Genomic DNA, 27730 nt, shown 5'->3' with positions numbered 1-27730 from the left:
CATTCTGTAGATTCTTGCCCAGGCTCAGCTTCCAGAGGAGGTGGGCAGGGCCAACCCTGGAAGGGGGATTCCCTATTGCCTCTTCACACTCTTGATGGTGGTAAAAACCCATTGACTTCTTTGCCTTCTCACCTGACCAACGGCCCCCATCATCCTATTGAAAGATCCAGAGAGCAGCTCCATAACAAGATGGTAAGAGGGCTTGACTCTCTGGCATGAACCTTATAAATTATCACGTGGGCACCCTATCCACCCACACACCCAACCATCCATCCATCCATCCATCCACCCATCCATCCACCCATCCATCCTTCCAACGTATTTGTTGGATATTCGTTCAAGAGGCTGAAGAGGTCTATAGGGACAGTCATACAAGACAGACCCTACCGTCCCCAAACTCAGAGCCTGGTGGAGGAGAACAAAATGCAGTGTCCTATGTGCTTGTGTGGTGATAGTGTCTTCAAGAGCACTCAGCAGGGACCTGTTCCAGTTGGTAATGAACGTTCGCAAAGGAAGTTCAGTCTCAGGCTGAGACTTGAAGGGTAAACAAGATTCAACCAGCCACGCATGGAGAGTGAGCCTGGGAGAGTATGCCTGAGAGAAGCAAGAACATAGGCACCTGCCCGAGATCTTAGTAAAGGCAGGGCCCGGTGAGACTCTGCAAAGAGTGGAGTCATGGCAGGAGTGGTGAGAGCTGAGGCAAAGAGGGGAGCAAATGAGATGGCCACTAAAGGGCCTGCTTTTTGGATGCCTTTATCTGCCTTGAGTCCTCCCAGGACCTACACCCCCAACTTATGCACGCCTTATAGCACAGATAATGCATGTCAAGGAATTAGCAATTTCTCTGGAGCCTTCCAGCACAATGAGTAACATCTAAGGAATGACTTGACGGGGTCTTCGGTCATGAAGGTTTTCCAAGACCACTGACTCATCAAGACCCCTGGCCGCAGGGCTTAAGTGACTTCTGGAGGACACCTAAAGGCTCGTTTTGTTCCTGAATTACTGAGAAGACACATGTGCTGAACCACTTCCCATAATAAAAACCCCAGACCCCAAACAAAGACGAGACTCACTCTCCTTCCTCTCCAGGTCTCCCTGACACTTTGTCTGATCTACGCTTTCCCCACATCTTTAATAAATAGTCTCATTTCCTCTTGGCTCACGTATGATTTCTAACCTGCGCGAAGCCAAGGACCTTCTTGGCTGGTTCCGCGGGACCCCCTCTGCGTCCTCAGCCCCGGCCAGCCTGCAGCACAAAGATGGGGTCTCATAGGGTCATGGAAGCGCCTTCTGAACAGTCCGCAAGGTGCTGTTGGGGGATGGGAACAGGTAAAAGATGAAATGAACATGCCCCGTCGGAAAGACACTAGAAGACAAGGGCCTTTGGAGTCAGATTCTAGGTCTGGGATTCTCAGAGCTCTGAGCAAGTTGCCTGCCCCCCAACGCAGTGTAGGATCCCCTCCATCTCTCCCTCCTGCCCCAGGGCAGGCTAGCCGCCCAGGAGGGGCCCTTCCAGGGCTGAGGCCCATATCACCTTTCACCAGGGGGCCTCAAAAAAGCTGCAGTGTGCCTTCCTACCTTGCTCCCTGCAGTCCTTTCTGCCCAGGAGAACGCTCACGCCCCGTGCTTCCACCGATGGTCTGACGACCACCCTCCACCCTATCTTCTCCCCTTTAGGCCAGGCAGCTCCAGCTCTTATAACTCATTTCTGGGGCTCCCCGCCACATCCAGCCTTTCCCACCTTTCCGGGACCACTTGGATTGTGCCCTTGTTCAGTTCAACCCCCAGTTGTCTCAGGGCCTTTGTCTAAATGCCTGGCCCTGTGTCCTGGTCCAAACTTCCTAAAAGCCACCTTCCTAAAAGCCATCCCCAGCCTTGGCTCTCTCTCCCCAGTGTATCTGCCCCTAGATTCTGAGGATAGGCTGGTTCTTGTAAGTCGGGGACCACCTCCTGTCCGGCTAGGACCTCCTCAGCAGTTCTCAGGCGGCCCTCTCCAGGAGGGTCAATGGTCCAAGTGCAAGGTCAGGGCTCCTCCCTGAGATCATGCAGAGGCCTGTCATGGGAAGAGCCCCACAAAGACTGAAGAAAGACAGTCATGGCATCCTGTCATGGATTGCTTACATGCACTAGGAGGCACGGAAAAACAACAACAACAAAAAGAAAAACAAAAAAACAGAGTTATTTGCTGCAATCATTGAAGGAAATGGAGGGTGGTGCAAAGTGGGCAAAGCCTGGGGGCGGGGCCCCGTGGCTGCGACCACCAGGTGGGGGGAAGGTCCTCCTGTTGTAAGTGTTGAGTGGAGACTCCCCACTGGTCTCAGCATGTTGCCTTGTAGAGGACCTGATCACTGATGGGCCCTGGCTCCTGGGGACACCCCCCCTCCCCATCAAGCTGCTGTGGGTCCTCGAAAGACGCTCGGGGAGGGGCCTGAGGGTCTATGACTTTGAAGGGCATTGCAAGTGTGAAGTGTGGGTTGGGGGTTGGGTTAACTGGGTTGCAGAGGACACACACTGGAGGCCCAGCCCCACTCCCGGCTCCTCTAAAGCCCCGGGCTACAGAAGAGGCCATCTCTGCACGGACACAGAATTCAGGTATTGTCTTGGGTATCTGAAACCCTTTGTCCTGCGCCTCCTGACTGCTCCTCACCTAGCCATAAGCAGGCGGCAGGTTGGCTGAGTGGGAGGGAAGAAGCCATAACCCCTGACAGGGGTATAGGGTGGCCGGTCTGTCCTGTCTTATGGCAGCTTCCCACCAGGCTGCCCTCAGCAGTCGGGTGACTTGATTCCCTCCATAGCTCTCTGCTCTCCTCGCAGAGGACACCAGGGGTCTCTCCCCCACAGACCTCACTGGCTCCAGGAGGATCTCACTGGCAAACCAGCCCAGGCCAGGCCATTCGCTGAACACCCTGGAAGTGTGGCGATCGACTCTCAGTCCTGCCCCCCGCAAACCCATACTCCAACCACAGAGAACCTTCTGTTCTCTGAACTCCACCACAGTTCCGCCTCTCTGCCCAGGCTGTGTTTCCATCCTGAAACATTCTCCCTGACATCCTGCCTTCTCACCCAGGCACACACGGATCTTCAACATAATCGTGGAAATATGGATCGAATTTCTCCTGTGTGCAGTTATGGGCTGGGGGAAGGGTGGCAGCACCGGGAGACAGAGTTTCTGGGTGGACAGACTCCAGCCATTCCTTGCAACCCTCAACCTGCCCCCTCCAACACAAACACCTTATGCACACTCCACCCTCCGGGCCTTAGCTCATTCTTCCCTCTGCCAGCGATCTTCCCTTCAGTACCTGGCAACCAAATTAAATTCAGCTTCCAAGGTTTAGCTCACACACCCCACGCTCCTCGTTCTCTCCTTTCACCTGGTGCCCCCGGATGGGTTTAGACCTCCCCAGGGCATTCAGAAAACATGTTTGAATTCTGGCTGGCTCTGTGTCCTGGGACCTCAGTTGTCCCACCTGTAAAATGGAATAGTCACATCTAATTCATAGTGTGTTTTGTACAGAGTAAATGAACCAGTACTCGTACTGGTTTAGCTCGTACTAAATGCTAAACAAACATTCACTGTTACCAGCACCATCTTAATTACTGCGACCATGGCACTGAACACGGGCTGAGTCTACAGTTGGTGCCCATACTTGTTTGGTGAATGGGATGGGTGAAGGGATGGATGGATGATGGGTAAATGGAGAGATCAAGATCTCTCTGGTCTTCTGTGGCAGTTTGGGGTTGGGGGTGGGAGACCAGGAAGAACTTTAAAAAAAAAAACCTAACCTTTTCTGATCAACATACCATAGGTTGTCTCACTAATGCCTCATAATAGGAAGTTATTCCAGCAGAACAAGGAAGTGGATATTCAGAGAGGTTAAGCCAGTGGCTCAACGTCACACAGCAAATAAGAGACAGTCAGGATGGGTAACTTTGACAGTTTCCTTTGACAGTTTCCTGGATACCTGGAGGGAGGAGGAGGAGGGCTTGCTTCAGATTGGCTGGGCTTGATCTTAGATTGGAAACCCCTGGAGGGCAGGGCGTCTCTGGAGGCCAGACTGCCTCGTGGGGCTCAGTAGGAACCGCTCTGCGGATAACCCGGCTTTGGGGGAATAAAAGGAGAGAGGGGAGGTTGAGCTGGGGAGAGGGCCTGGGTCTTGCCCCGCAGAGGCTGGGTCTGGGGCTTCCCAGACACCTTTCCTTCTCCAACTCCTCCAGCCCTTAGCGGCCTCCGCACCCAGAAGGAGTTAACTTTGGGCTTAACTTCTTGAAAGAACCCGAAGCTTTTATTCCTTGATCTTGCCCGCTCCCTTTCTTTGCAAAGTCCTCCTGATCTTTACACCTCCAGCAGGTCCCTCCTCCTTACTCTCACCTCCTGGACTCCAAAACAGTCTGATTGCCAGGGTGGGTCAATGGTTAACACTCAACCAGCTTTATATAAATTTGCCCTGGCCTGCCGCCTACCTGCCGCATCGCTCCTTTGGCTCCCTGGATCCCGGAGGCGGTGGTTCCTGAAACCCTCGCGGGTCACACCATGGCCACCTGCTGGCAGGGCCTGTGGGCCTATCGCTCCTACCTGCTCGTGTTCTTCCTGCCTATTTTACTTCTGCCCCTGCCCATCCTCATCCCCACCAAGGTAAGCACTCGGGGTTTGGCTCCAAAGGGGTGAAGGAAGGACGGGGGAGGGCAGTCCAGATGAGCGCTGGGTGTCCTTAGGACCAGCGTGGTTTAGTCATCCCTCCCTGTCCTGGAAGTGAGGCTCTGACCTCGTGGTCCTCCTGAGACTGACGGTTAAGAGGCCAAAGGGGGATTTTTTTTTTTTTTTAAGATTTTATTTATTTATTTGACAGAGAGAGAAAGAGGTCACAATTAGGCAGAGAGGCAGGCAGAGAGAGAGAAGGGGAAGCAGGCTCCCTGCCAAGCAGAGAGCCCGACGCAGGCCTCGATCCCAGGACCCTGAGATCATGACCTGAGCCAAAAGCAGAGGCTTAACCCACTGAGCCACCCAGGCGCCCCAAAGGGGGCTTTTGTTTGGCACCCAGGAGTAGCCGCCCAAGGGGAATGGCTTTGGTGCACTTGAAATCTGCTGCCGGGGAGACGGGAAGCCAGTTCCATAAAAGTGGGTGCAGGTGGAGGCAGCTGGGGTTATCTGGCTACCGTGGGCTCCCCCAGCCCTGCCGGGCTCAGTGGGGTGGGAGCGGGGCTGGCTGCTGGAGAAGGGTGGAAAGGGTGTAGGAGGAAGCTGGCTTCAGGCAGTTTGTGCCTTTAAGAGTGTAAACAGAGGGGCGCCTGGGTGGCTCAGCCGGTTACGTCTCTGCCTTCTGCCTCCTGCCCTGGTCATGATGCCAGGGTGCAGGGATCAAGCCCCATGGGGCTCCCTGCTCAGCAGGGAGCCTGTTTCTCCCTCTCCCTCGGCCATGTGCGTGCACGCACTCTCTCTCTCTCAAATAAATAAAACCTTAAAAAAAAAGAGAGAGAGAGAGTATAAACTGAAAGAGAGAGAGCTCACCCTTGATCCCAAGGGCTAAGTCAGCTGAGGGAGAGGGGCAGGAATTGGACAATGGACGGGACCCTGCCAGTGGGCGCCGTAGACAGCATACCCTGGATGGAGGGACAGGTGCCACAGCCTCCTGCCTCCCTTGGCCAAACAGCAGGAACCATAACTTTGGCTCCCATTTATTGGAGCCCTCACCACATGCTCTGGACCATGCATCCAGTCTACCTTCCTCTCCTCTTCCCCCTCCCCTGACAGACCCTTCCTCTCACCTTCAGTGGCAAGCCTGACTGTCCCATTTTACAGATAAGAAAAGTGAGGTTAAGTCACTGAAACCAGGGCAGATCCTGGTTTCACAGAGCTTGGCTATAATACACTTTGGGGGCCCCCTTGTAAGTAAAAAAAGATAAAATGATGAATCTAAAATTATAGGGCTTTAGGGGAGGGTCAGTTCAGGAGGAGGGTCCTGAAGCTCAAGTTTGCCATACAAACAGCAGGTGGGCAGGTCACAGAAAGTGGCAGAGCTGGGGGTGTGGTTGAGCACCAAAGCCTAGGCTGTCTTCTCTCTACCCTGCTGCCCCCTGAAGGCTGACACAGGATCCCCTGGTCCAGCCTCCACCCCACAACCCCAGGACTGCCCAATGAGCCATTTTCATCCTTTTGTCACCAAAAGGGAAATCGAGGCAGGCTTTTTGTTCATGGTATCACAAAGGGGTGAGAGAATGGGGATGCCGTGGCACAGCTCCGGAGCCTCTGACACTTGGTAAGTGACAAAGCCCTGTCTGACCTTCAAGGAGACTCTCATCTCAGGCCAAAGCCAGTGACCTCCCTGTGCTGGGGACCCGTCCGATGGGTTTTGAAACAGGTTGGGCTTTGTGTGTAAACTGCAGGAGGAAGGACAGACAGGGATCCTGATTCACATTTCCCTCCTCAGGAAAGTACAGACCAGAAAGATTCAGCAACTTGCCTAAGGTCACACAGGAAAGCCCAAGTCAGAAGAAGCAGCCAGGCCCCCTGGCAGGAGGGCTAGGGGTTGGGAGCACCGCCCCCCCACCTCCGCCCGTGTGCCCTGGGCCGCACCCCGCCCTGCTGCCTGCTTTGGCCTCACAGATGGTGCTGACCCCGGCCTGACTCGGAGGAACTGTTTCCAATCCTACCTGTGGAGTCCAGGCCCTCCACAGAGGCCCTGGAAACCAGCTCCTCTCAAGGACTTTGCTCCTCTCATATCCCCTCCCCAGCCTCATCAATTTTTCCCTCTCTCCTAATCTCTGCCATCAGCATACAAATGTGCTGTAATCTCTCTCACTGTGAAAAAACAAACAGACCCTCCTTGAATCCCACATTCCCTCCACAGAGGCCTGCTTTCTCTGTCTCTCGAGATGGAAGGTCTTGGAATCTGTCTGCACGGCATGTGTCTTTCCTTAAGACACCTCCAGTCTCCAAGAGGCTACCTTCCAAGCCCCCCTTATTCCCACTCCCCCGCCCAGGTGACTTTGGCTATCTCCATGCTGACAACTCCCCAGTCTTAAGCCCAGCCCTAACCTCCGTATTACCTAGCCAACACTGGACGCTTGCTCCTGATTCTTCTCCAAACAGCGTACGTTTCCACACAGACACGTCCAAAACAACACGGCTTGCCCATCTTTCCCAGCTGGTTCTTCCTGCCGTCTTACCCAGATGTGGTTCAACTTTCTACTTCAGAGCATTTCTTTTTTTTTTTTTTTTTTAAGTAATCTCTACATCCAACATGGGACTCGAACTCACAACCCCGAGATGGTCAAGAGTCGCATGCTCTCCCCGCTGAGCCAGCCAGGCGCCCCTAGAGCCTTTCCCGATTCCTCTTTTCCCTTCATTTCCAATTTCGCCAGCAGGTTCCTACTGACTCGAGACCAACGACATACTGAGTGGAAGTGCTTGCCACTGCCTCCCCAGTGGGTCCAGGCCGCCATCATTCCTCTCCTCTCCCTCTCCCTCCCCAGACCATCCTTCACCCAACCACTACCTGTGGAAGCCCTTCTACAGGCTTCTCATCAAACTCGAAATAAAACCCAGACCTCTTAGGGCAGCCAGGAGTCCTAGGGCTGCACCCCTCAAGACCCCGTGGTCCCCAGCGCCTCATATCTTCCCTTCCCTCTCATTCACTCTTCTCCAGCCTCACCAGCTTTCTCCGTGCTTCTCACGTTGCTCCTCTCCCTGCCTGGAATGTTCTTTCCCAGATGACTGCTTCTCACTCGGGTTTCAGCCTCAATCTACCTGCTCAGAAAAAGCCTTCTCTGACCGCCGCTGGTCACATACTATTAGGAAGCCCTGTTGTTCTAAGTAAAGGGCTTTCCCTAACTGAAATGATGCACTTGTTTATTTTCTATTTATTCTCTGACTCCCTATGCTAGAAGGTAGGCTCCATGAGGGCAGGGCCTTTGTCTTCTTCCATGCAGAATCTCCAGGACCTGGCACATAGTAGGTGCTCAACAAAACACATGTTGAATGAATGCATGATTGTGGGCAAAGAGGACCCTGTGTTGAATCCCTGCTGTCTGGAGTGAGTTCCCAAGCTTACCTCCATGCCCCTGAGCCCCTGAAGTGGGAAGACTGGGGAGTTGTCAGGATGGAGAGTTTGATGAGTCCCAGACAAGGCTCAGACGGATGTCTATATTGTAACAGTTGACATTTATTGAGTATTATTTCTGTGCTAGTCATGATGCCAAGCATGATTCAAAGCACTAACCCATTTACTTCTCACAATAACCTGTGAGTTACTGTGAGGGGACTATTATCCCATTTTACAGACATATCAACTGAGGCCCAGAGTAGTAATTTGTCTGAAGTCCCAGCTAGAGAAAGGCAGTCTAAACTGGAACGTGGCTTTGAGGGTCTCTGCCCAAGGCTGTCCAGGGATACAGGCTGGTGGCCCTATTGTGAGTCACCTCTTGAGCCATCTACCCTCCCGTCCACCCTGCCATCAGCCAGTGCTCCCACTGGGCTGCAGTCGGGGAAGTCTATTGAGCTCCTAGGGCTCTGTGCTAGAGGTTACTGGAAAGGAGTACGGGGTTCTGTCCTCAGGTTGCTGTCAGAGGAACATGTGTTTACACAGAGGTATAGCAAAGGAGCTCAGAGAAGGGAGCAAATTCTTCCCACCGAGTCAGCGGTGAACCCAAAGCAGGTGTTGTTTGAGTTGGGCCTTGAAGGCTGAGTGAGATGCCAACAGTCGGAGGCACCCATAGACTGCCAGCCGGGTGAAGGCGACCACAGGAGTAAAGGTGTAGGGGCTGGAATCATAGGGTGTGTTCCAGAAATACCAATCCTGGAAATGCTCGCCATCCTCTGGTGGTCCCAGGGGAGGAGGGACGGTGGGGCCCGAGGTCTCCTCACTGCTTCCCCCAGCTCAGCCACCGGACAGTGAAGGGGCACTATGGATGGGCCCAAAACCTCATACCCCCCGTTCACTTGCCCGCTCACTTGCCCATCAGGGAGGAAGTACTACGTCCCACGGACTGTTTAGGTGCAGGGGCTGGAAAGACACGAAGAAACATACACTGTGAGAACCGACTGTGACTATGACTTAGGGACGGGCTGCTTGGGATGGGGTGTTCAGGAAAGGCCTCCTGGGGCGATGATATTTACCCTCGGACCTGAATGACAAGCGAGGTCCAGTCAAGCACGGCTCTGAGCAAAGAGCTGTCCAGGCAGAATACGCAGTGCAAAGGCCCAAGGCCAAGAGCAAGCTTGGCAAAGCTGGAGGGAAGATCAAGGCCAGTGTGACACGGGGAGTAGAGCAAGGGCAAGACCGTGTACGTTCAGTTAGAGAGGCAGGGGGAGGTCAGCCCATGTGGTCAGCCCTGCAAGGCCACGGGGAAGGAGGGTTTTTAGGGTCAAAACTGCAGGTTTTGACCTTAACCCCAACTCCGCCTCCCACATGGGACCATCTGGAAAAACAGTCTCCTAGGGGCACAATGTTTGCCAGGACAGAGCTTAGCTAAAATCCAGATTGTAGTTACAGGAGGAACAGAAGGCAGAAATTCTTAATCTGAATCAGCTGCTCTCCTAGACTAGACGCACGGTATGTCGTGTTGCCCACGTGAGCTTTAAGACCCGTGTAACTAAAATACCCTAACTGCAAGCTATTCCTGAACCCCAGGGACAGAGCAGGACTCAGATGATTCACCGTGGGCATGAAGACTGCACGTGGAATCTGGACCTCGGTGCTGGGGTTCGCCTCTATCTTTTGAAACTTCCTGGCTCTTGATCAAGAAGGCAGAGCCCAGGGAACAAAATAGGGATTTAGGAGCCAGACAGATGCGGGTTCAAATCCACACTGTATGTGACCTCACCAGCCCTCTCCTCTCTAAGGGACTGTGTGAAGATTAAACGAGAACCTGTGGACATAGGGCCCCTGGTACCTGGGGCCCCGTAGATGGTGGTTCCCTGTGCATTCTGCCTCTCATCTGAACTTTTAGCCCCTGAAAAGCACAGCCAGCCCCAGGCACCTGACTTCTTTTCCAGAGATGACTTCTGTTCACAGGGGCTGTTGTCCCAACAAGGGGGCCTTGATGTCCCCACCTGTGAATCAGGAAGGTGAGGTGCAGCCGGTCACGGACGTGAGACAGTGAGGTATAGTCCCTAAGTGTAACCACCACCTGGAGACAGACTTTCTGGCCTCTGGGGGGACCTGGGAGTAGGATTAGAAGAACCCAGGGCGCCTGGGTGGCTCAGTGGGTTAAAGCCTCTGCCTTCGGCTCAGGTCATGATCCCAGGGTCCTAGGATTGAGCCCCACATCGGGCTTTCTCCTCAGCCCAGAGCCTGCTTCCCCCTCTCTCTGTCTCTGCCTGCCTCTCTGCCTACTTGTGATCTCTATCTGTCAAATAAATAAATAAAATCTTTAATAAAAAAAAAAAAGAAGAAGAAGAACCGAGCCTCCAAATCCAGCGGGATCCCTGGAGGAGAGAGAGAGAGAGACTTTTCCCCAGTCTGGACTTTGTTCTCAAATTATTAGATTATGTCGGTGCCCGTCAGCACCTGCTAGGTGAGGGTCAGGAATGGGCAAACCCGGTAGAATCTTCCATGGTAGTTTCCTGCATAGAATCCAGTGGCAAGGTCCATCGAACGCACGGAGTGTGGAAATGCTTTGCTCACAGTCAGTCTTGCCTGCAGTTTTGCTCTTCTGTGGACCCAGGCAGACCTGGCCCCCAGCCCAAGAATTCAGGACTCTCCCCCCCCCACCCCCCCAACGTTTGTCTTCTCTGACACTCAGAAACCCATTGTTTCCCTTTGGCTGCTTAGAGCAGAAGATGACGCAACCAACTCATTCAGACTTGAGTGCAGAAATAAACAAAGATCTCAGGAGTGAGAGCAGGCGGAGGAAAGGCAGGCAGCCAGCCACCAGCGCTCACTGCTAGCAGACCCTCAAAGGTGGGTGGGGACGGGAATGCTTTACCCGAGGAAAGAGGAGGGTTCAGGGGTGCCCCAACCAGAGGCTGTTGGCAAGGGAAGCCGGAGGGGCCTAACAGATGGCGGGCAGGCCGTGTGATTGGTTAGGGATGCGGATTTGACTCTCACCAGTTGGTCCGGCACTGGAAGTGAGGGTAGAGAGTAGGGGCAAAATGGAGGAAAGCCGGCCGTCATTGAGCAGATCCGGACTGTTCGGGCCACCAGCTCTAGAGGCTGTAATTTGGCTACCCGGGCTGGTCGCTGCAGACTGCGGGACATATTTTTATATACGAACTGGCTGTCATCCCCTTTGCATATTCAGTCTCTTGAAAAGGTTAGGTATTTAGCCTGGACCTACTATTCCTGGAAAGAATATCCGGCAGCCCGGCCTGCTCTGCGTCTCCTGTCCCAGGTCCCTCCAGCCCTTGGGCTCACTGTAGTGTGTCTAGACACCCAGAGCAGGCACGTGGGAGTGTTTGCTTCCCTTTCCTCCTACTCAAGATTTTGTTTACTTATTTGAAAGAGAGACAGAGACAGAGAGATAGCAAGAGAGAACGCAAGCAGGGAAGAGAGGGAGAAGAAGGTTTCCCACTGAGCAGGGATTCCAGTGCGGGCAGGACTCAATCCCAGGACCCCGGGATCATGACCTGAGCTGAAGGCAGACGCTTGACCAGCGGAGCCACCCAGGAGCCCCCCAGTTTTCATCTTTAGATGATGTATTTATTTAATTAGATGTATTTAATTAGATGATGTATTTATTTAATTAGATGACACACTGACATCGTTTGACATTGGACAGTACCAAAGAATGAAATGGAGAGGTCCTGCTCCCATCCTTGTCGCTGGTGCCCATCCAGATGACAGCCTCAGTGGCCAGTGCAAGGACTCCTCATCCCTGGGAATCTGTGGGGAGAATTCAGGAAGTCAGTGAACTTGGGTGGAAAGAAACCCTATATTTTATGGTCAATAACATCTGAGGAAAATTTAGTACTTCCTTCTGTTATGAATGTAGATAACAAATGACAATAGTATTAACCATATCTTTGATTTGGCCACCAGGAAAAAAAAAATCACAGATATTGTTACATTTCATTAGATTCATTATATCTTTCTAATTCTGATTCCCATATATATATATATACACACACATATATATACACACATATACATATATATGTATATATATAGAGAGAGAGAGAGAGACACTTGTGCACATATTTTTATTTTTTTATTTTTATTTTTATTTTTATTTTTTTGTGCACATATTTTTAAAAATCACATAGAGGATGGGGTGCCTGGGTGGCTCAGTTGGTTAAGCATTTAACTCTTGGTTTTGGCTCAGGTCATGATCTCAGGGTTGTGAGATGGAGCCCCTCGTCAGGCTCTGTGCTGAGTGTGAAGCCTACTTAGGGTTCTTTTTCTCCCTCTGTCCCTGCTCATGTATGTTTTCTCTCTCTCCCTCTCTCTCTCTAAAATAAAATCTTAAAAAATATATATATATATATCACATAGAGTAGCATTCGTGTAACCTGACAGTGTAACTCTCTCCTCTTAAAACCCTTTAAGGGCCTCACTTTTCACCACTGTCTTCCAGATAAAGCCCTAGATCTGCCCTAAGGCAGACAAGGCCTTTTCCAAGCATTACACCCCTCCAAGAACGCATCAAAATCTCTCATGCCTCATTCTGTTCCCTTTCTGCTCCCTCACTCACCTCAATACCTTTTGCCCACCTGCCCGCCGAACTCCTATTCATCCCTCAGCACCCATTCAGCATCCCCTCTGGAAGCCTTCCTCAGCCCAGACAGATGGAGGCTCAGGGAAAGGCCCCTTGTCCTCTGGAATCCCACTCTGGTCTCACCTTTGCCATGGTTCTTGGCTGGCTGCCACCTAGTACGTCCCCTCACTCCCAGACCTGGGAGTGCTCACTGCCAGCAGCATCACTCCTCACCAGGGGCAGGGAGGTAGCAGGAGTGGCCCCCTTTGTGCCAGGCCATCCCCCCTCCCTGGGTTAACCTTCAGTCACCAGGGGGAATAAGTCACGATGCTCTGAGACTAAAGGCATGTTTGCAGCTGTGCAATAGCCATGGGCTGCTCTGTGCCCATCATGGGTAAAGGCCATGATGCCCACAGGTCCCACACCTTGCCCGCACCCTGGGTCCAGAGTCTGCCCTGGACTCTGGCACTGTCATCTCCATGTGTGCCTCATGAATCCACACTGGTTTTCCGGGAACCGGGGAGAACATTCATCTCCCAACGCCAACCCCACCAATTGCTCACCGCCATCAACCGTCCTTTATGACATGTTCACATCCTTTATCCTTATAATAGCCCAGAGAGGCAGGTGTTTCTTTTATTCCCATTTGCAGATAAGGAAACCATATAAAAGAGATAAATGTGTGTACAGCTGGAAATGATCAGTGTTGCTTACAAAAAAAGAAAGAAAGAAAAAGCTGAGAGAGGTGATGTAACTTGCCCAAGGACACAGCCATTAAGCTGGGCCTGGGCACGTGAGTTTTCTGACTTCTCACCTGTGTTTCCCATTACAAAAGAAGCAAGCTACCAACCTTGGGGTTTGGAAGCCCTCTGAGTATTTATCTCTGCTGTCCTCTGTTGGCTTTGCAGGGCAGCCTGCCCACAGTGGGCCTAGGGGCCAGCCCACATGGGGGCACCCAGAGTCCCAAAGGGCCAGGGCTGGGCCTGACTCATGCCTGGTGCTCTCATTCATGCATTCCTGCCCATTCTATGTAGGTGTCTTATGGGGTAGGCAGAAACAGACTCGGCCCTAGCTCCCTAGAGACTATGGTCTGATGAAAAAGGTTGATGTTCATCACGAAATTCATGAAACAAAACATTTAATTATAGCCTGTGATGAGTGCTAGGCAGAAGAGGTACAGGGGCTTCGTGAGTGAAAACAGGGAACCCATAGAGGATTCCCTGAAAAAGGAGTACTTGAGTTGAGATCTTGAGAATGAGTAGACATCAACTGAGCCAAGTGCGAAGAGAGGAAATCGTGTGTGCAAAGGCCCTTTGGCTGGGAGAAGGATGGAGCATTTGAGGAACTGGAAGAGGGCTGGTGTGGCTGGAGCAGAAAGCAAGGAAGAGAGGCTCAAATAAGCCCCAAACTTCTCCTGAGAGCAGTGGGGTACTCTGAAGGGATTTGAGTTGTTTTGAGGTGAGCGTGTCCATGTTGGAGGATTGGAGTGGATTAAACAGACTTGTGACTCAAGATTGCTCTGCTTGCAGAAAGGAGAAGGGATTTCAGGGCAAGAGAGGAAGAGAGGTGAATGAGGAGACCTTGTAGGATTCTTGGTGACAGATGCTGGGGGCTCGGACACAGCCGGTGGCCAAGAGCTGGAGAGAAGTCAATGGGGGCATTTGAGGTATATAGGACCAGCAGGACTGCAGACCTGGAAGGGAGAGGGTATTTGTCTAATGAGTGCCTGATGAACAGTTGAGGGGCCCAGGGCTTGCCCCCAGGAGCTCCCAATAGCAGGGACTTCCTGATGTAGGGGTGGGTGTGGCACAAGTGGGAAAGGAGGATTTTGCATCCAGGCCAGCACCCCCCAAAGAGCCAGGGGTAACACCCAGAGGTGAAAAGACTCACTCCCTGTCCTCAGCAGCCCATAAACAGATACTGAGAGAGGAGCAAATCCTCAGCCAAGGCACAGAGCTGGGGAGCACCTCCCCTGCCCACCTGGGCAAGGGAGAGGTAGTGACAGAGGAAGGGAGCAAGAAGTATTAGCTGCCGGGGGGGAAAAACTCTTCCCCACTGCTAGCTGAGCCACCGTGGACTGCAGTGCAGGCTATGTGTGTGGGATTGATGTGTGGGGTTGTACAGTGCCAGCTGCCCTGGGGAACTGCCAGTGGCCAGAGCGTAAACTGACCGGGTCCCACACCATAGGCTGCCAGCTGGGCTTGGCCAGCCCAGGTTCCTCCCTCACCATGGAAGGAGCGACAACCACTGCCCCATGGAGATGTGAGGAGGAAGTGAGGGAGAAGGGACACGGAGCGCCCACCCAGCTCCACAAGCTTGACCTCTACTGATTCCTCGCTGTGGCTCACACTGCATCGCTGGGGCTCCTAGAGACCCCTTCTCCCACCCAGAGAGGAATTCCACTTGGAAATGGACCTACAGGTGTAGAAAGTTCCCAAGGAAATTCAGGGAAGCCACCATAGTTAGGGCTAGGTCATTTTTCTCTTTCCCTTCACCTTAAGGCAGGGATAAAACTGGGGCCCAAGGGAGCAAGAGCACCTGGTTGTGAGGGACCCAAACAGAGGGGGTTGGGCCATTTGCTGCTGATAAAACCCAAAGGCAGAGAGATGAGCGGTGGTGAAATGAGGAAGGGATTTATTTCAGCAAGTCCATCACAGGTAAGAGAGCGGACTAGTGTCTCCAGGAAGGTCTCCAAAGTGCTGAAAATACATGCTGGTTTATATGGGGAAAATGTGGGACAAAGGAAAGGTCCCACAGGTGGGCAGGAAAGGTCAAGTTGACCACCTTCTCGGGGTCAATCATGCAGTTTCCTGTGGCTGTCAGGGCAGTCCCTGCTGTTGCTTGGGGGGTCACTTTGGTTTCCGTCAGGGTTGCTTTGCCTGCATTTTTTTGGCTTGAGATAAGAGATAAGCAGAAGGAAGAACTTAGGGGCATCTGGGTGGTGCGGCCAGTTGGTCATCCATCTCTTGGTTTCGGCTTAGGTTGTGGGTTCAAGCCCCGTGTCAGGCTCCACTCTCAGTGCAGAGTCTGCTTGGGATTCTTGCTCCCTGTGCCTCTGTCCCTCCCTGCAGTACTCTTTCTCTCTCTCTCTCTCAAATAAATATTTTTTTTTTTTAAAGAAGAACTTAATTAGAAAGTACAGACTGAGGTCAAAATGGAGGTAGCTGAAAACCTCATTCAGGGATTTTTTTGTTTCTTTTTTTTTTTTAAGGTTTTATTTATTTATTTGGCAGACAGAGATCACAAGTAGGCAGAGAGGCAGACAGAGAGAGAGAGAGGAGGAAGCAGGCTCCTTGCCGAGCAGAGAACCCGATGCGGGGCTCGATTCCAGGACCCCGGGATCATGACCCGAGCCGAAGGCAGAGGCTTTAACCCACTGAGCCACCCAGGCGCCCCGATTTTTTTGTTTCTTAAAGATTAATTAATTTGGGGTGCCTGGATGGCTCAGTTGGTTAAGTGTTTGCCTTTGGCTCGGGTCATGATCTCAGGTTCCTGGGATTGAGCCCCACATCGGGTTCCCTGCTCAAGGGAGAGCCTGCTTCTCTGTCTCCCTCTGCCTGCCACTCTCCCTAACTTGTGCTCTCTCTATCTCTCTGTCAAATAAACAAATAGAATCTTTAAAAAAAAATTAATTAATTTATTCATGAGAGAGAAAGAGCACAAGAGGGAGGGGCAAAGGGAGAGGGGCACTGCTTGGAGCCCGACCCGGAGCTCCATTTCATGACTCTAAGATCCCGACCAGAGCCAAAACCAAGAGTTGGTCACCTAACCGACTGTGCTACCTAGGTGCCCCTCGTTCATGGACACTAACCCATTTCTGAGCTATGAACACCTTTGGCTGTCTGGGGAAGACTATGGACCCTTCTGGAATAGTGCTTTAAAATGCCCAAAATAAAACATATGGGATCGCCAAGGAAACCAGTTACTTTGAAATACAGTACTAAAAATATGAAAAAGCCAGTTGCAATTCAGGAATATAGGTGATCATTCATGCATTAAATAAGATCTGGCATTGATACAACTACCATGTCAAAATGAGTGATGGATAGAAACAGTATTTCAAGATACATTTTGAGATAACAGCATCAACTGATCTGTGGAGCACATAGCTGATGGCTGATGGCCACGATCAAGGGCCTTTGAGACAAAATCAGCCGCGGTACCCCTAACTGCAACATGGCTTCAATGCCTATGTTTAGAGCCCTAGTTAGATGTTAGCGCAAAGATGAAATAGTTTTCCCGCAGATTCCTTGGAATTCCACGCCCCAGTTAAGCACCCTATGACCCAGGAAGAACAGGTCAGTCAGCAAGTTATGCTACAGCTGGACAAGACTGCCCAGGAGGATAGGATGGAGACACGGGGCTAGGGCCACCTGGGCCAGAGAAGGCTTCTGGATGGGACTTTGAAACCGTTCTTGGGCTTGATCCAGAGACAGACTGACGGACGAGGAAAGGACTCCGGGAAGTTGTAAAGGGGTAAGGGAGCCATAGACGAAACACACTGGAGTTCATGGGGGCTGGGTTAACTATTAACAGCTCTCTCTGCGGGCCAGGAATGGGGTCTCAGATGGAGAAGGTTTGGGCTTTGGGTTTACTTGCCTGGAGCCTGATGGCAGGAAGTGGCAGGCCCCAGGGAGGACAGTTCTGTTGGAATTGAGAGCCCCAGCCCATCCCTATCCAATCCGCTAGTCACAGCGAACCTGAGGCTGGAGGGCACCCCACAACTAAGGGATTCAGCTCAGGGCAGAAAGGGAAAGATCAAGAGCCAAATGGTCAGGCTTCTTCACTTGCAGACGTGTGACACGGAGACGCTGGCTTCATTTATTTGTGCCTTTGTTTCTTCATCTGTGGGATGGGAACAATAGTCAGTCATGACCTCACCGAGCCATGAAATGCGACAGTCACCCGAAGCACGGGGCGCCCAAGGCCTGGCACGGAGGAGTCCTGGGGATACATCTGCTGTTGTCAGCTCGCTCCTCTCTAATCAGCACTGACCGCGCACCCCAGCCCCCTCCTTGTCTCCGGCCAGAGAATTCTGAGTCTGTTGGGGGGGTGGGGCCGCCAGGGTCCAGAAGGGGCCGGCCTGCCCTTAGCCCCAGGCGGGTGGGGGTGTGCAGAGATCAGTAACTGGCCGCACCATCCACGCAAGTGAGAAGGAAGCAGCTGAGAACAGCAAGGTCAGCAGAACTGGCCTCCTGCTGGGGGAGAAGGTGGGGTGGGTCTCCGGACGAAGGTCAAGGTGGCCCCACCCCTGGGGCTGAAGAGTCCACGTCCAGGGTGAGGAGAGCTCGTGGAAGTTTCGTGATGACAGTGGGGACTGGGCAGGCTGCAGGCTGTTCCATTCCAGGCATTCCTAGAGCACTGGGGAGACGCCCTTGGAGTTCTTCAGTCTGGATGCCTTGCCTGGGTTCCAGCCTGGCTCTGCCACTCCCCAATTCTCTGTGACCTTGAGCAAGCCACTCACCCCCTCCAGCTTCTCTAGATCCTGGGCCCACCACACCCACCTTCAGGGCTGCTTGAGTTACCCAGGAAAACACCCAGCTCCTAAAAGTTGCCCCATCAGCAGCAGCTTCGTCTTCCCCCAGGGATCCTCCCCAAGCTTCAGGGCACTAAGGGGAAGAGATACTCTGGGGTGAGCATCAGGTGAAAAAAACAAGAGGTCAGGGCAGGCCTCCCGGCCCATTGTCCTGGCACATCCTGCAGCCCCACAACCCCTTTCGCAAAGAGTGGGCAGGAGCCCCAGAAGCCTCCTTCTAGCTAATGATTCTCAGGCCCTCCCTGCAGGGGCCCCAGGACCCTGGAGGCTCTCTGACTTCCATTTCCACCCCAGGTCCCCTCCCAGGTCTGATGTCTGGCCTCTCCAAAAAGAAGGGAGCACTTCTGGTACCCAAAGACTTGCAAGACTATGATTCAAGGTCCCCCCACCACAATTTCCTGCACAGCTCAGGGCTGGGGGAAACTTTACGTATTCTATAAATGTGTATGGCAGCTCCCGGAATTGTGTGATGCTGGGGTCATCCCAGGCTTGCTGGAAAGGAGACCTCCCACTATTCCAAAACTTCCTAGTGGTTCATTCATTCAGAAAAGTTTTGCACTGAAGCCTGCTGGGTCCTGAACTCCAAGCACCCAGATGCCACAAAACTGATTCAGTCCTCACGGAGCTCCCTTCCGGGAGAGGAAACGAACATTTCATTGCATCATTATACAAATAATTCTCACAGGCTCTGATAAAGCCGGGGAAGGCCAGGGGGCCAGGCAGAGATCTGCAGCATCCAGGCCTCAGTCCCATCTAGATGAGCCCCCCATCGCATCTAGGGGATCCTCACTTTGGCCCCCTGCAGTCCCCTCGGGCTGGGTGGGGCCTGATAACCAACTCTAAGTTCTCCAGTCCCTCCTGTGTGGCTGGATTACAGCGCGTAGCCTCCCCAAGATCAAAGACAAGGTGGTGATTGCCTTGCTTTGTTTTTTATTTCCATTTTGAAATGGGACCTTGGACTCAGGAATCAATGACTGGGGCTTCTGCAGACTCTTCCTACACTGTTACCAATGGCCTGTTTTCTCTCGGGGCCAAAAGGTGACATGACTCTGGGACACAGGACCACCCTTCCAACAGTTCTTCTGTTCCCCTCCTGCCCACAGGAAGCCTCCTGTGCCTACTCCATCATCATCATGGCGCTCTTCTGGTGCACTGAGGCTCTGCCCCTGGCTGTCACCGCCCTCTTCCCCATCATCCTGTACCCCTTGATGGGCATAATGGATGCCTCTGAGGTAAGGATCCTGGTATGGAGGGGGTCTGGTATGGAGGAAAGCCTTATCACAGGCAGGGCACACAGAAAAGGAGTCCTTGCCTCTGTTTGGCAGGTCAGGGAGCACTAAGGGAGGAGTCAGAAGATGACGGGGTTGGGGGGGGTGCATTCTAGAAATGCCGAGGGCATGGTCGGTGTTGAGGGTTAATTCAAAGTGGATCAGGTATAGGCCAGGGAGGTGGAAAGGCCTGGTGACCCAGGAAAAGGAACCTTGAAAGTCAGCTAAAGAACGTGTATTCTCCTGGGTCAACAGCTCTGAATCGCGAGCACGTGCATCTCGGGACCACATGCAAGGCTGGTGAAAACACAGACTGCTGGGCCCCAACTCCAGAGCTTCCGAGTCAGGAACTCTGGGGCAGAGCCTGAGCATTTTGTTCCCAGCAAGCTCCAGATGGGGGATGATGCCCCATCTAGGAGAGCCACTGCTGTACTTTCTAGAATCAGTGCTAAATTCTCTATCTCCCAGTCAATGGCTTGAAACATGACTGGAATCAGGCTAGATTATCTCCCACTCATTTCTGAGGGAGAAAGAAGGGGTTTGGCAGGAAGAGAGGAACCTGGTTAAATTCTTTTTTTAAGATTTTATTTATTTATGTGACAGAGAGAGAGAGAACACAAGCAAGGGGAGTAGCAAGGGCAGAGGGAGAAGCAGGCTCTCCACCAAGCAGGGAGCCCGATGCGGGGCTCGATCCCAAGACCCTGGTATCACGACCTGAGCCGAAGGCATATGTTTAACCACTGAGCCACCCAGGGCCCCTGGAACCTGGTTTGTTTTCAATGGAAGATAATCCAAAGACCATTTCCACTTGGTTCCTGGAGCCCAGGAGACCAGCCTGTGTTTGTGGGAATGTCAGGGGGCATGGGAGAGACCCCTTCCTGCCTCTCAGCTGTCCCTGCCTGCTAGGTCTGCCTCGAGTATTTTAAGGACAGCAACATCCTGTTCGTCGGGGGGCTGCTGGTGGCCATTGCCGTGGAGCACTGGAACCTGCACAAACGCATTGCTCTCCGTGTGCTCCTCATCATTGGGGTGCGGCCAGCCCTGTGAGTTCCCACAAACCAGGACTGGAGAACCTGGAACGGGTGGGGTGCTGGGGATCCAGTCCCTGAAGGGACAGCGGGACGCCAGCCAGCAGGTCCGTCTCTGTCTGTCCCTAGGCTGCTCCTGGGCTTCATGCTGGTCACAGCCTTCCTGTCCATGTGGATCAGCAACACGGCCACCACCGCCATGATGGTGCCCATCGCACGTGCCGTCCTGGACCAGCTGCACCAGCCACCCACAGGCAAGGACGCAGAGAAAGGCAGCAACAACCCTGCCTTTGAACTCCAGGAGCCAAGACACCAGAAAGAAGTGACCAAGTTTGATGAGAAAGGTGAAGGTCAACCCCGCTCTGCCCCCACCCCTGCCCCCTCCATCCCAGCTCTTGGTGGTGGGGGGGGGGACCTGGGGTGACATTCTTGACAGGGTGGTCATCTCAGAGCTTTCAGGGAGAGAAAAGGGAGACGTGCAGCGACCAACTTGTCCTGGTTTGCCCAAGACTGACCCTAGTTTTATTTTTTTTTAATTTTTTAAAGATTTTATTTATTTATTTGAGAGAGAGAGAGCACAAGCAGGCAGAAGGGAAGAGGAAGAGGGAGAAGCAGACTCCCCGCTGAGCAGGGAGCCAGATGCCGCACTCATCCCTGGACCCCCGGGGATCACGACCTGGACCCCCGGGGATCACGACCTGAGCCAAAGGCAGACACTTAACCAACTGAGCCACCCAGGTGCCCCTGTCCCTAGTTTTAAAATGAAAAATCCCACATTCTGAGGATCTCTTCCATGCAGGGCCAGATGAGATGCTAGAGGAGGAGGCAGAGAGCTGGACTCTGGGTGGGCTGTCAGGGATCCAGGCTCCCTTCGTCCTGTGTGCTTCGGATAATCCTCTTTTGGGCTCTGTGCCTCAGTTTCCCCCTTTCAAGAGAGAGGTTGGTCCAGATGGTGTCTGAGGGTTGACCCAGCCTGAGGGCCCAGGGAGTGCAAGCCCTCGCAGACCTGGACTGCAGCCTCGCCCCCCTCGCCCCCCTCCCTCCCAGCCGGTCTGGGGTGCTCATGGACAGCCCCACCCCCAAGCTGAGCTCTCCTTTGTTCCCAGATAACGGGCAGGTCCACCCTATCCCTGCCGCTTCCTTAGAGCCAACCGCACAGCCACAGGAGCAGGTCCGCTTCAGCCAGGGCATGAGCCTGTGCGTGTGCTACGCGGCCAGCATCGGGGGCATTGCCACACTGACTGGCACCACGCCCAACCTGGTGCTGCAAGGCCAAGTCAACTCGTGAGTAACTGGGGGCGGGGCCGGGGGCAGGGAGGAGGGGTCTGCGCTTGCCCTGGGAGGCCCCTGGGGCAAGGTCGTGCGACAGACTGCGTCCCCCCATCCCCACCCCCAGGCTCTTCCCCAAAAACGGCAACGTGGTGAACTTTGCCTCCTGGTTCGGCTTTGCCTTCCCCACCATGGTCATCTTGCTGGTGCTTTCCTGGCTGTGGCTGCAGATCCTCTTTCTGGGGTTCAAGTAAGTGGTGGCAGAAGTGGAAGCAGCCCAGGGGCCTGCCCTTACCCTCTGGTAATCTGGTAGCCGTTTCCACCAAGGGTATAATTACCTTCCCATTGAGAAGGCCTCTCCCTGCCAAGGCCTCTGTATGCCCTTGCCCCCACCATTGAGGGATTTACTGCACGGAGACTATTACTCCATTTAGCAGATGAGCAAACTGAGGCTCCAAGAGTGGTGTACAGCTAGATTTGCCAATGCAGAGGCTGAAAACTAGGTCTCTTGATGCCCAGGCCAGATCCATCCCATAATGTTCCACGGTCCTTTGGTTAATGCTTAAGGAGCACACAGTGAGCACGGTCAGTTCCAAAGGTATTTTTGTGTTCCTTCTGGACATCTGGCCCTGTACGAGACACTGAGAATACTAGGAGATGTTAGGTGCAGCCCCTGTCCTTGGAGCTTGTCTAACACAACAGCGAGAAGCCTGGGCTGAGGACAGTTGAGATCCCAGAAGGCCCCTGTGGGACATGATGTCTGAAACCAAATCTTGTAGAACGAGAAGCCAGCCAGATAGGGAATGGGGTAACGGCACTCCAGGTGGTAGCAACAGCCTACACAAAGGTGCAGACGCAAGAAAGAACATGAGAGAACTCGAGTTCTGTTGGTTGAAACATCAAGATCAAAAAGCGGTATCAGGAACTGAAGCTGGAGAAGTAGGCGGGGGAAGATGACGGAGGTCCTGTGTGCCACATCAAGCGTTGAGACCTTGTCCTTGAGGCCAGGAGTAGCAAACAGGTTTTATTCTTAACTTCCAGCCTTGGGTTACGGGTAGTGACCAGAGAAGTCTGAGTTGACCATCCGGTCAGACCTTGCTGGAGCTCAGCTGGAATTGAGTCTGAGATCAACTGGTGATGTCTGCTGTCAGTGAGGGAGGAGAGTAGTGATAAGGGTGGTATTGTGGTAGGAGTTATTGGCCTTCCCTGCCCAGGGGGTGGTGTCGGGGGCGGGGGCAGAGAGGATGGAAGAGGGGACATGGAAATGTTTTTAAGTATTGTTGCTGTACTTTGGACCACTCACTTGGGCGGGTGCAAGACAGCTGGATGCAGGCTGGGGGCTGGTACGAGGCTGGGTGGTGGTCAAAGACGCCCGCATACGCAAGGCATCATGGGACATTCAAAGCTGTGCTAGGTAGATGGTCTTTGCCGCTGAGGAGTTCACGGTCCATCAGGGGAGTTGAGATTTGCCCAAGTGAAAAATTAAAAGTCAACCCAAGTTACGCAAGGGGCACGCAGAAGTGGGTGGCAGTCTCCTCAGCCTCCAAGAGTGGTGTGGGTGGGGCTCAGGCTCCCAGGGGATGCCGAGAAGCAGGTAGGAGAGGGAGGGAAAGATTTCCCGAAAGGCCACTGGAAGTGGGGAGTGGAGAGTCCTGGCCAGAAGGAGTTGTGGGGCCAGGCCTCTAGGTCCTCCTCACTCTGGGCAAGGGAGGGCTTAGCGCAAGACAATCTCTGGAGGGAAAGGGGTCAGTGGGGCAGATGGAGCAGGGCTAAGCATGGGGAAACCTGCCCCTGGAGTCCCAGCCTTGCTTCTGCTAAAGAAGAACCATGACCCCACCCCACCGCACCCCCCCCCCAAGTCTTCTGCTCTTCTTCCAGAACCTTGGGTGGGGCCAGGGCCAGGGTGGTGGTGTAGCAATCCTGCCAGGATCAGCGTATCACAGGTGCTCGAGTCTCTTGCTTCCCTGCCTGACACGGGATCCTCAGGAGCTACCCCAACTCCCCCCTCCCCCACAGCTTCCGGAAGAACTTTGGTTTTGGGGAGCAGGCACAGGAGAGAGCGCAGGCAGCCTTCCGCGTCATCCAAACAGAACACAAGCTACTGGGCCCCATGAGCTTTGCAGAAAAGGCTGTCTCTGTCCTCTTTGTCACCTTGGTGGTACTGTGGTTCACCCGAGAGCCGGGCTTTTTCGTTGGCTGGGGCAATCTGGCTTTTCCCGACCAGAATGGAAACAGGTGAGCATTCTTGGGGAGAGGGGGATACGTCTGGGGCTCACCTGGCTAAGGGAGGAGGGAAGGGAGTAGGGCCCCTGGTGCAGGCCCAGAGGGGACATAGTGGGAAGGACTTGCAGGGAGGGCTTTGCACTTCTGTGGGAGGGGCTCCTCTCCACCGCTGTTCTACCCTATGACCCTGAGCCGCCCTGAGTCAAGCTTGCCCTCCTTGCCCTTCCCACAGCATGGCATCTGATGGAACAGTGGCCATCTTCATTGGCGTAATTCTGTTCTTGGTGCCCTCCAAGATCCCAGGGCTGACTCAGGATCCAGGTAAGAACCTGGAGTGGGGCAGGGAGGGGCCTCTGGGCAGCCCCTGCCTTCCAGCATGGAATGCGCCTTCAACCACACTTGATAGGAACAGTCAAAGCCCAGAGAGGCTGGGATGACTTGCCAAGGGTGCAGGGACTCAGGGACAAAGTAAGGATGCTGCATGCCTTGAGCTCTGATAGGGACCCACAGAGCGACCCAGGGGGAGGGGAGGAAAACCCTGTCAGCTCTCGGTGACCCGTCCTCCTCTGCTTGGGAAATAGAAAACCCTGGAAGGCTGAAGGCCCCTCCAGCCCTCCTCAACTGGAAGACTGTAAATGAGAAGATGCCCTGGAATATCGTGCTCCTGCTGGGGGGCGGCTTTGCTCTGGCCAAGGGCAGCGAGGTGAGAAAGCCCCAGCCCCTCGCCGGCCCGTTGGATGGGGACCCTGTGGCAGGGAAAGAGGCACCCTGCTTCCATCCCACACTTAGGATCCTCCTGGTGGGTGGAGCCTTGGCAGCAGCAGGAGAGACAGGTTAGAGATCCGTCTAAGGGAGGGGGAGGAAACACAAGCCATAAGGACCTCCGCCTGTTAGGGTTCCCAAAGCCAAAGGGAAGGCGGGCTCCCCTGGTGGGCAGGGACTATTTGTTCTCAGTTCCAACCCCGTCCCGCCTCACCCTCTGCCAGGCGGAGAATGCAACGGCTTTAGGGAGTAGCGAGCGTCGAGGGGACGCAGTTGGCCCGCTGAGGCCACCAGGGGGCGCCATGATCACACCCGGCCGGGCTCTAAGGACCGGAGAGCGCAGCATTCCCCAGAGCCTCCAAGCAGGAGGGAAATCCCTGAAGCTGCCTGCGCCCCTCTGCGCCTCCGTGTTCTGGCTAAGCTCATTCATTGTGCAGGCAGGAGGCAGCTTCCCTGGGTCAGAGACTCCTGGATCTGGGGTTAGTTCTCACGGACTGTGCCAGGCACTGTGCTGCCTGCTTGGTGGGCAGTATCATATGAGATAAAGTCCCAGCGCCCTGGGACTCACAGTCTGGCAGTACGCTTGTGGACAGGTAATGAATGACCTTGGAGGCCTCATGACCCTGTGAACTGTCCCCATTCTCCTGCCAGCCTCTTCCCAGCAACTACCCAGGGCCCTCCGCCCTTCTCTCTCCTTGCCAATCTGCTGGGCTGGAGGAGTCCAGGAGAGGGCTAAGGATGGCCAGGGAGCTCCCAAGAGCCTTTGGGAGAACAGGAGGAAAAGGAATTAAAGTATTTACTCCCACTAAGCCCCAGGCTTCCCAAGAAGGCCCTTTGGCGCCGTCTCCTAGCTTCTCATCTGACCCTTCTCCCCACACCCAGTGTTCTTCGGAATGCTAGAGGAGCCTTTTGGTGCTGGCTGGGTCTTATCTTCCTTCCCAAGCAGATGTGAGTCTGAAGACTCTAGAGAGATAGAGGCAGGAGCAGGACCCTCCCAGACCCCCAGCAGGGGACTCTGGAGCCCCAGGGACCCCAAATTCTCACACACTATCTTCCTCTGCCCACAGGAATCAGGACTATCCGAGTGGCTGGGGAAAAAGCTGACCCCCCTAGAGAATGTGCCACCTCCCGCCATTGCCCTCATCATCAGCCTCCTGGTTGCCACGTTCACCGAGTGCACCAGCAACGTGGCCACCACCACACTTTTCCTGCCCATTCTGGCCTCCATGGTGAGCTGGTCCTTCAGACACACTTCTTTCCAGCAGCCCTCCCGCCCACCTCATCCAGGGGCCCCGCCTGCAGGTCGGAGTGACCTGTCTCCTCTTGCTTCCGGAAGAAGACCCCTGAGCTTCCCACCCTTCCTCAGACTCTTTGGCTACCTCGGGCCCCAAGGCCCTCTGGCCCCTGACTCACTCCGTCCCTGGTGATGTCACCCCTTGAGTATCCTGATGGGCCTCATTGGTGGCCTCGCCCACCTCCCCGGCCCAGCCCCTGTTCTGGTCAGTCCTGAGGTGACAGGTTGAAATGACTCCCTGGAGCGTCCCCAGCCCCTTCCTCCCCTGGCGCGTTCCCACAGCCTTTGATGACACCCTGGAGCCCCTTTGAGATCCGTTTTATGGGCCCCTCCCCTCACCACGCCCCACTGGGCAGGGCCGCACACTCATCCCCTCCAGAGAGGTCAAAGGGCCCTTCCCAGGTCACCCTAGTGCCTCCTGGCAGAAGTGGTGGGTTCCTGGCCAGAGGATATGTCGTTGGTGAGGGACGCTGTCCTCCAGAGAGGGGAAGCAGGAGAATCGGGAATGGGGACTGGGATCAGTTCTGCCCACTGTCTCCCCATCCAGGCTCAGGCCATCTGCCTCCACCCTCTCTACGTCATGCTTCCCTGCACGCTGGCCGCCTCCCTGGCCTTCATGCTGCCCGTGGCCACCCCACCCAATGCCATCGTCTTCTCTTTCGGGGGCCTCAAAGTGTCCGACATGGTGAGTGGCAGTGGGGCCTGAATGCCTGTGTGCTCCTTCCTGCAAGGCACCTGCCCCCGGGGAGGTGGACTCAGGAAGAACAGAGCCCGAGGTCCTGAAAGCTCACACGGGGCTTCCTTCTCCCGCCTTAGCACCAGGATGAAAGCAAGGGACAGGGACCTTGCTTAGTGCTGTAGGTCAGACCCACAGGGAGACTTCTCAGGGAGACTTTGGCCAGTCAGCTCCCGAGCCCCTAGGAGCCCCTAAGGGATAGGTGCCGGCCCAGCTCAGCGACCGGTCACTCAGACTGGCTCTCCTGCCACCAGGCCCGGACAGGATTCCTGCTCAATATCATCGGAGTGCTGGTCATCACGCTGGCCATCAACAGCTGGAGCTACCCCATCTTTAACCTGCACATCTTCCCATCCTGGGCTGACAACAACACGACCAACTGCCTGGCCACCCAGGGGAACGTCACAACACCGAGCCCCTAGACCCAGGGATGGTCTGGCTAAGACCAGGGAGACCTGCCTGTCTGGATGCCTCTGGGCCAGGAGGGGACACGTGCAGGCTCTAAGTCAAACATGGAGAGAAAGGCGCGTATACACGGAACCTCGTGCGCGTGTCTGTGAGGAAGGGGTGTGTGTGCTCTGTGCTGCATTTCTGAGGAAAGCGTGTGTGTGTGTGTGTGTCTGTCTGTCTGTCTGTCTGTGTCTGTGGTGTCATGTGAGGATGCCCGAGGGGGTTTCTTGTGTGCGCACACAACCCCTGGTGTGCATGCTGGGTGGGGCGCACGTCTGGGTTCTCAGACCATACGACGCGCCCTCTCTAGCACTTCAGGTCCTCATCTCCCCCACTTGGTGGGTGACCAGCCCCCTTTGCACTGTATTTATTGAAATTTGGGGGTGGGGTAACCCGGGGAGCAGGGCCTACCAGCAGTTGTCATGGCAACGGTCCCTGGGACCAGCCCAGCTACGAGGTCTCCCTAGCTTCTCAGGTTTGGGGAGAGGGACGGAATATTACCCCCATTAAAGTCTTTTTTTTTTTTTTTTTTCA

General features: G+C 54.2%; 1 protein-coding gene across 2 annotated transcripts; it reads left to right on the top strand.

The window, feature by feature from the left end:
• The first annotated feature begins 4469 nt into the window (after positions 1-4469).
• Positions 4470-27730, top strand: SLC13A2 (solute carrier family 13 member 2). 2 transcript variants are annotated; one of them, XM_080826567.1, is made up of 12 exons: positions 4470-4633; positions 19270-19398; positions 20341-20477; positions 20592-20806; positions 21569-21746; positions 21859-21981; positions 23748-23966; positions 24187-24275; positions 24536-24657; positions 25784-25945; positions 26558-26695; positions 27001-27730. In XM_080826567.1, the coding sequence occupies exons 1-12, from the start codon at positions 4532-4534 to the stop codon at positions 27166-27168; spliced, it is 1782 nt and encodes a 593-aa protein (XP_080682693.1). In that variant the 5' UTR covers positions 4470-4531; the 3' UTR covers positions 27169-27730. The 2 variants fall into 2 exon arrangements, with proteins under 2 accessions (XP_080682693.1, XP_080682694.1); XM_080826568.1 differs by having other exon boundaries at positions 4478-4633; positions 21608-21746.

Source organism: Martes martes (assembly GCF_963455335.1).
Source record: "Martes martes genome assembly, chromosome: 16".
NCBI classification, from domain to species: Eukaryota; Metazoa; Chordata; class Mammalia; order Carnivora; family Mustelidae; genus Martes; species Martes martes.
The sequence above is the reverse complement of the archived record's forward strand: the minus strand, read 5'-3'. Positions and strand labels throughout refer to the sequence as shown.

Bases quoted from the DNA above. Each gene is read 5' to 3' on its own strand.
- SLC13A2 (XM_080826567.1), top strand. From the start codon at position 4,532: ATGGCCACCTGCTGGCAGGGCCTGTGGGCCTATCGCTCCTACCTGCTC. The intron at 4,634-19,269 runs GTAAGCACTCGG...TCCTGCCCACAG, and splicing joins CCATCCTCATCCCCACCAAG to GAAGCCTCCTGTGCCTACTC. The intron at 21,747-21,858 runs GTGAGTAACTGG...CCCCACCCCCAG, and splicing joins CTGCAAGGCCAAGTCAACTC to GCTCTTCCCCAAAAACGGCA.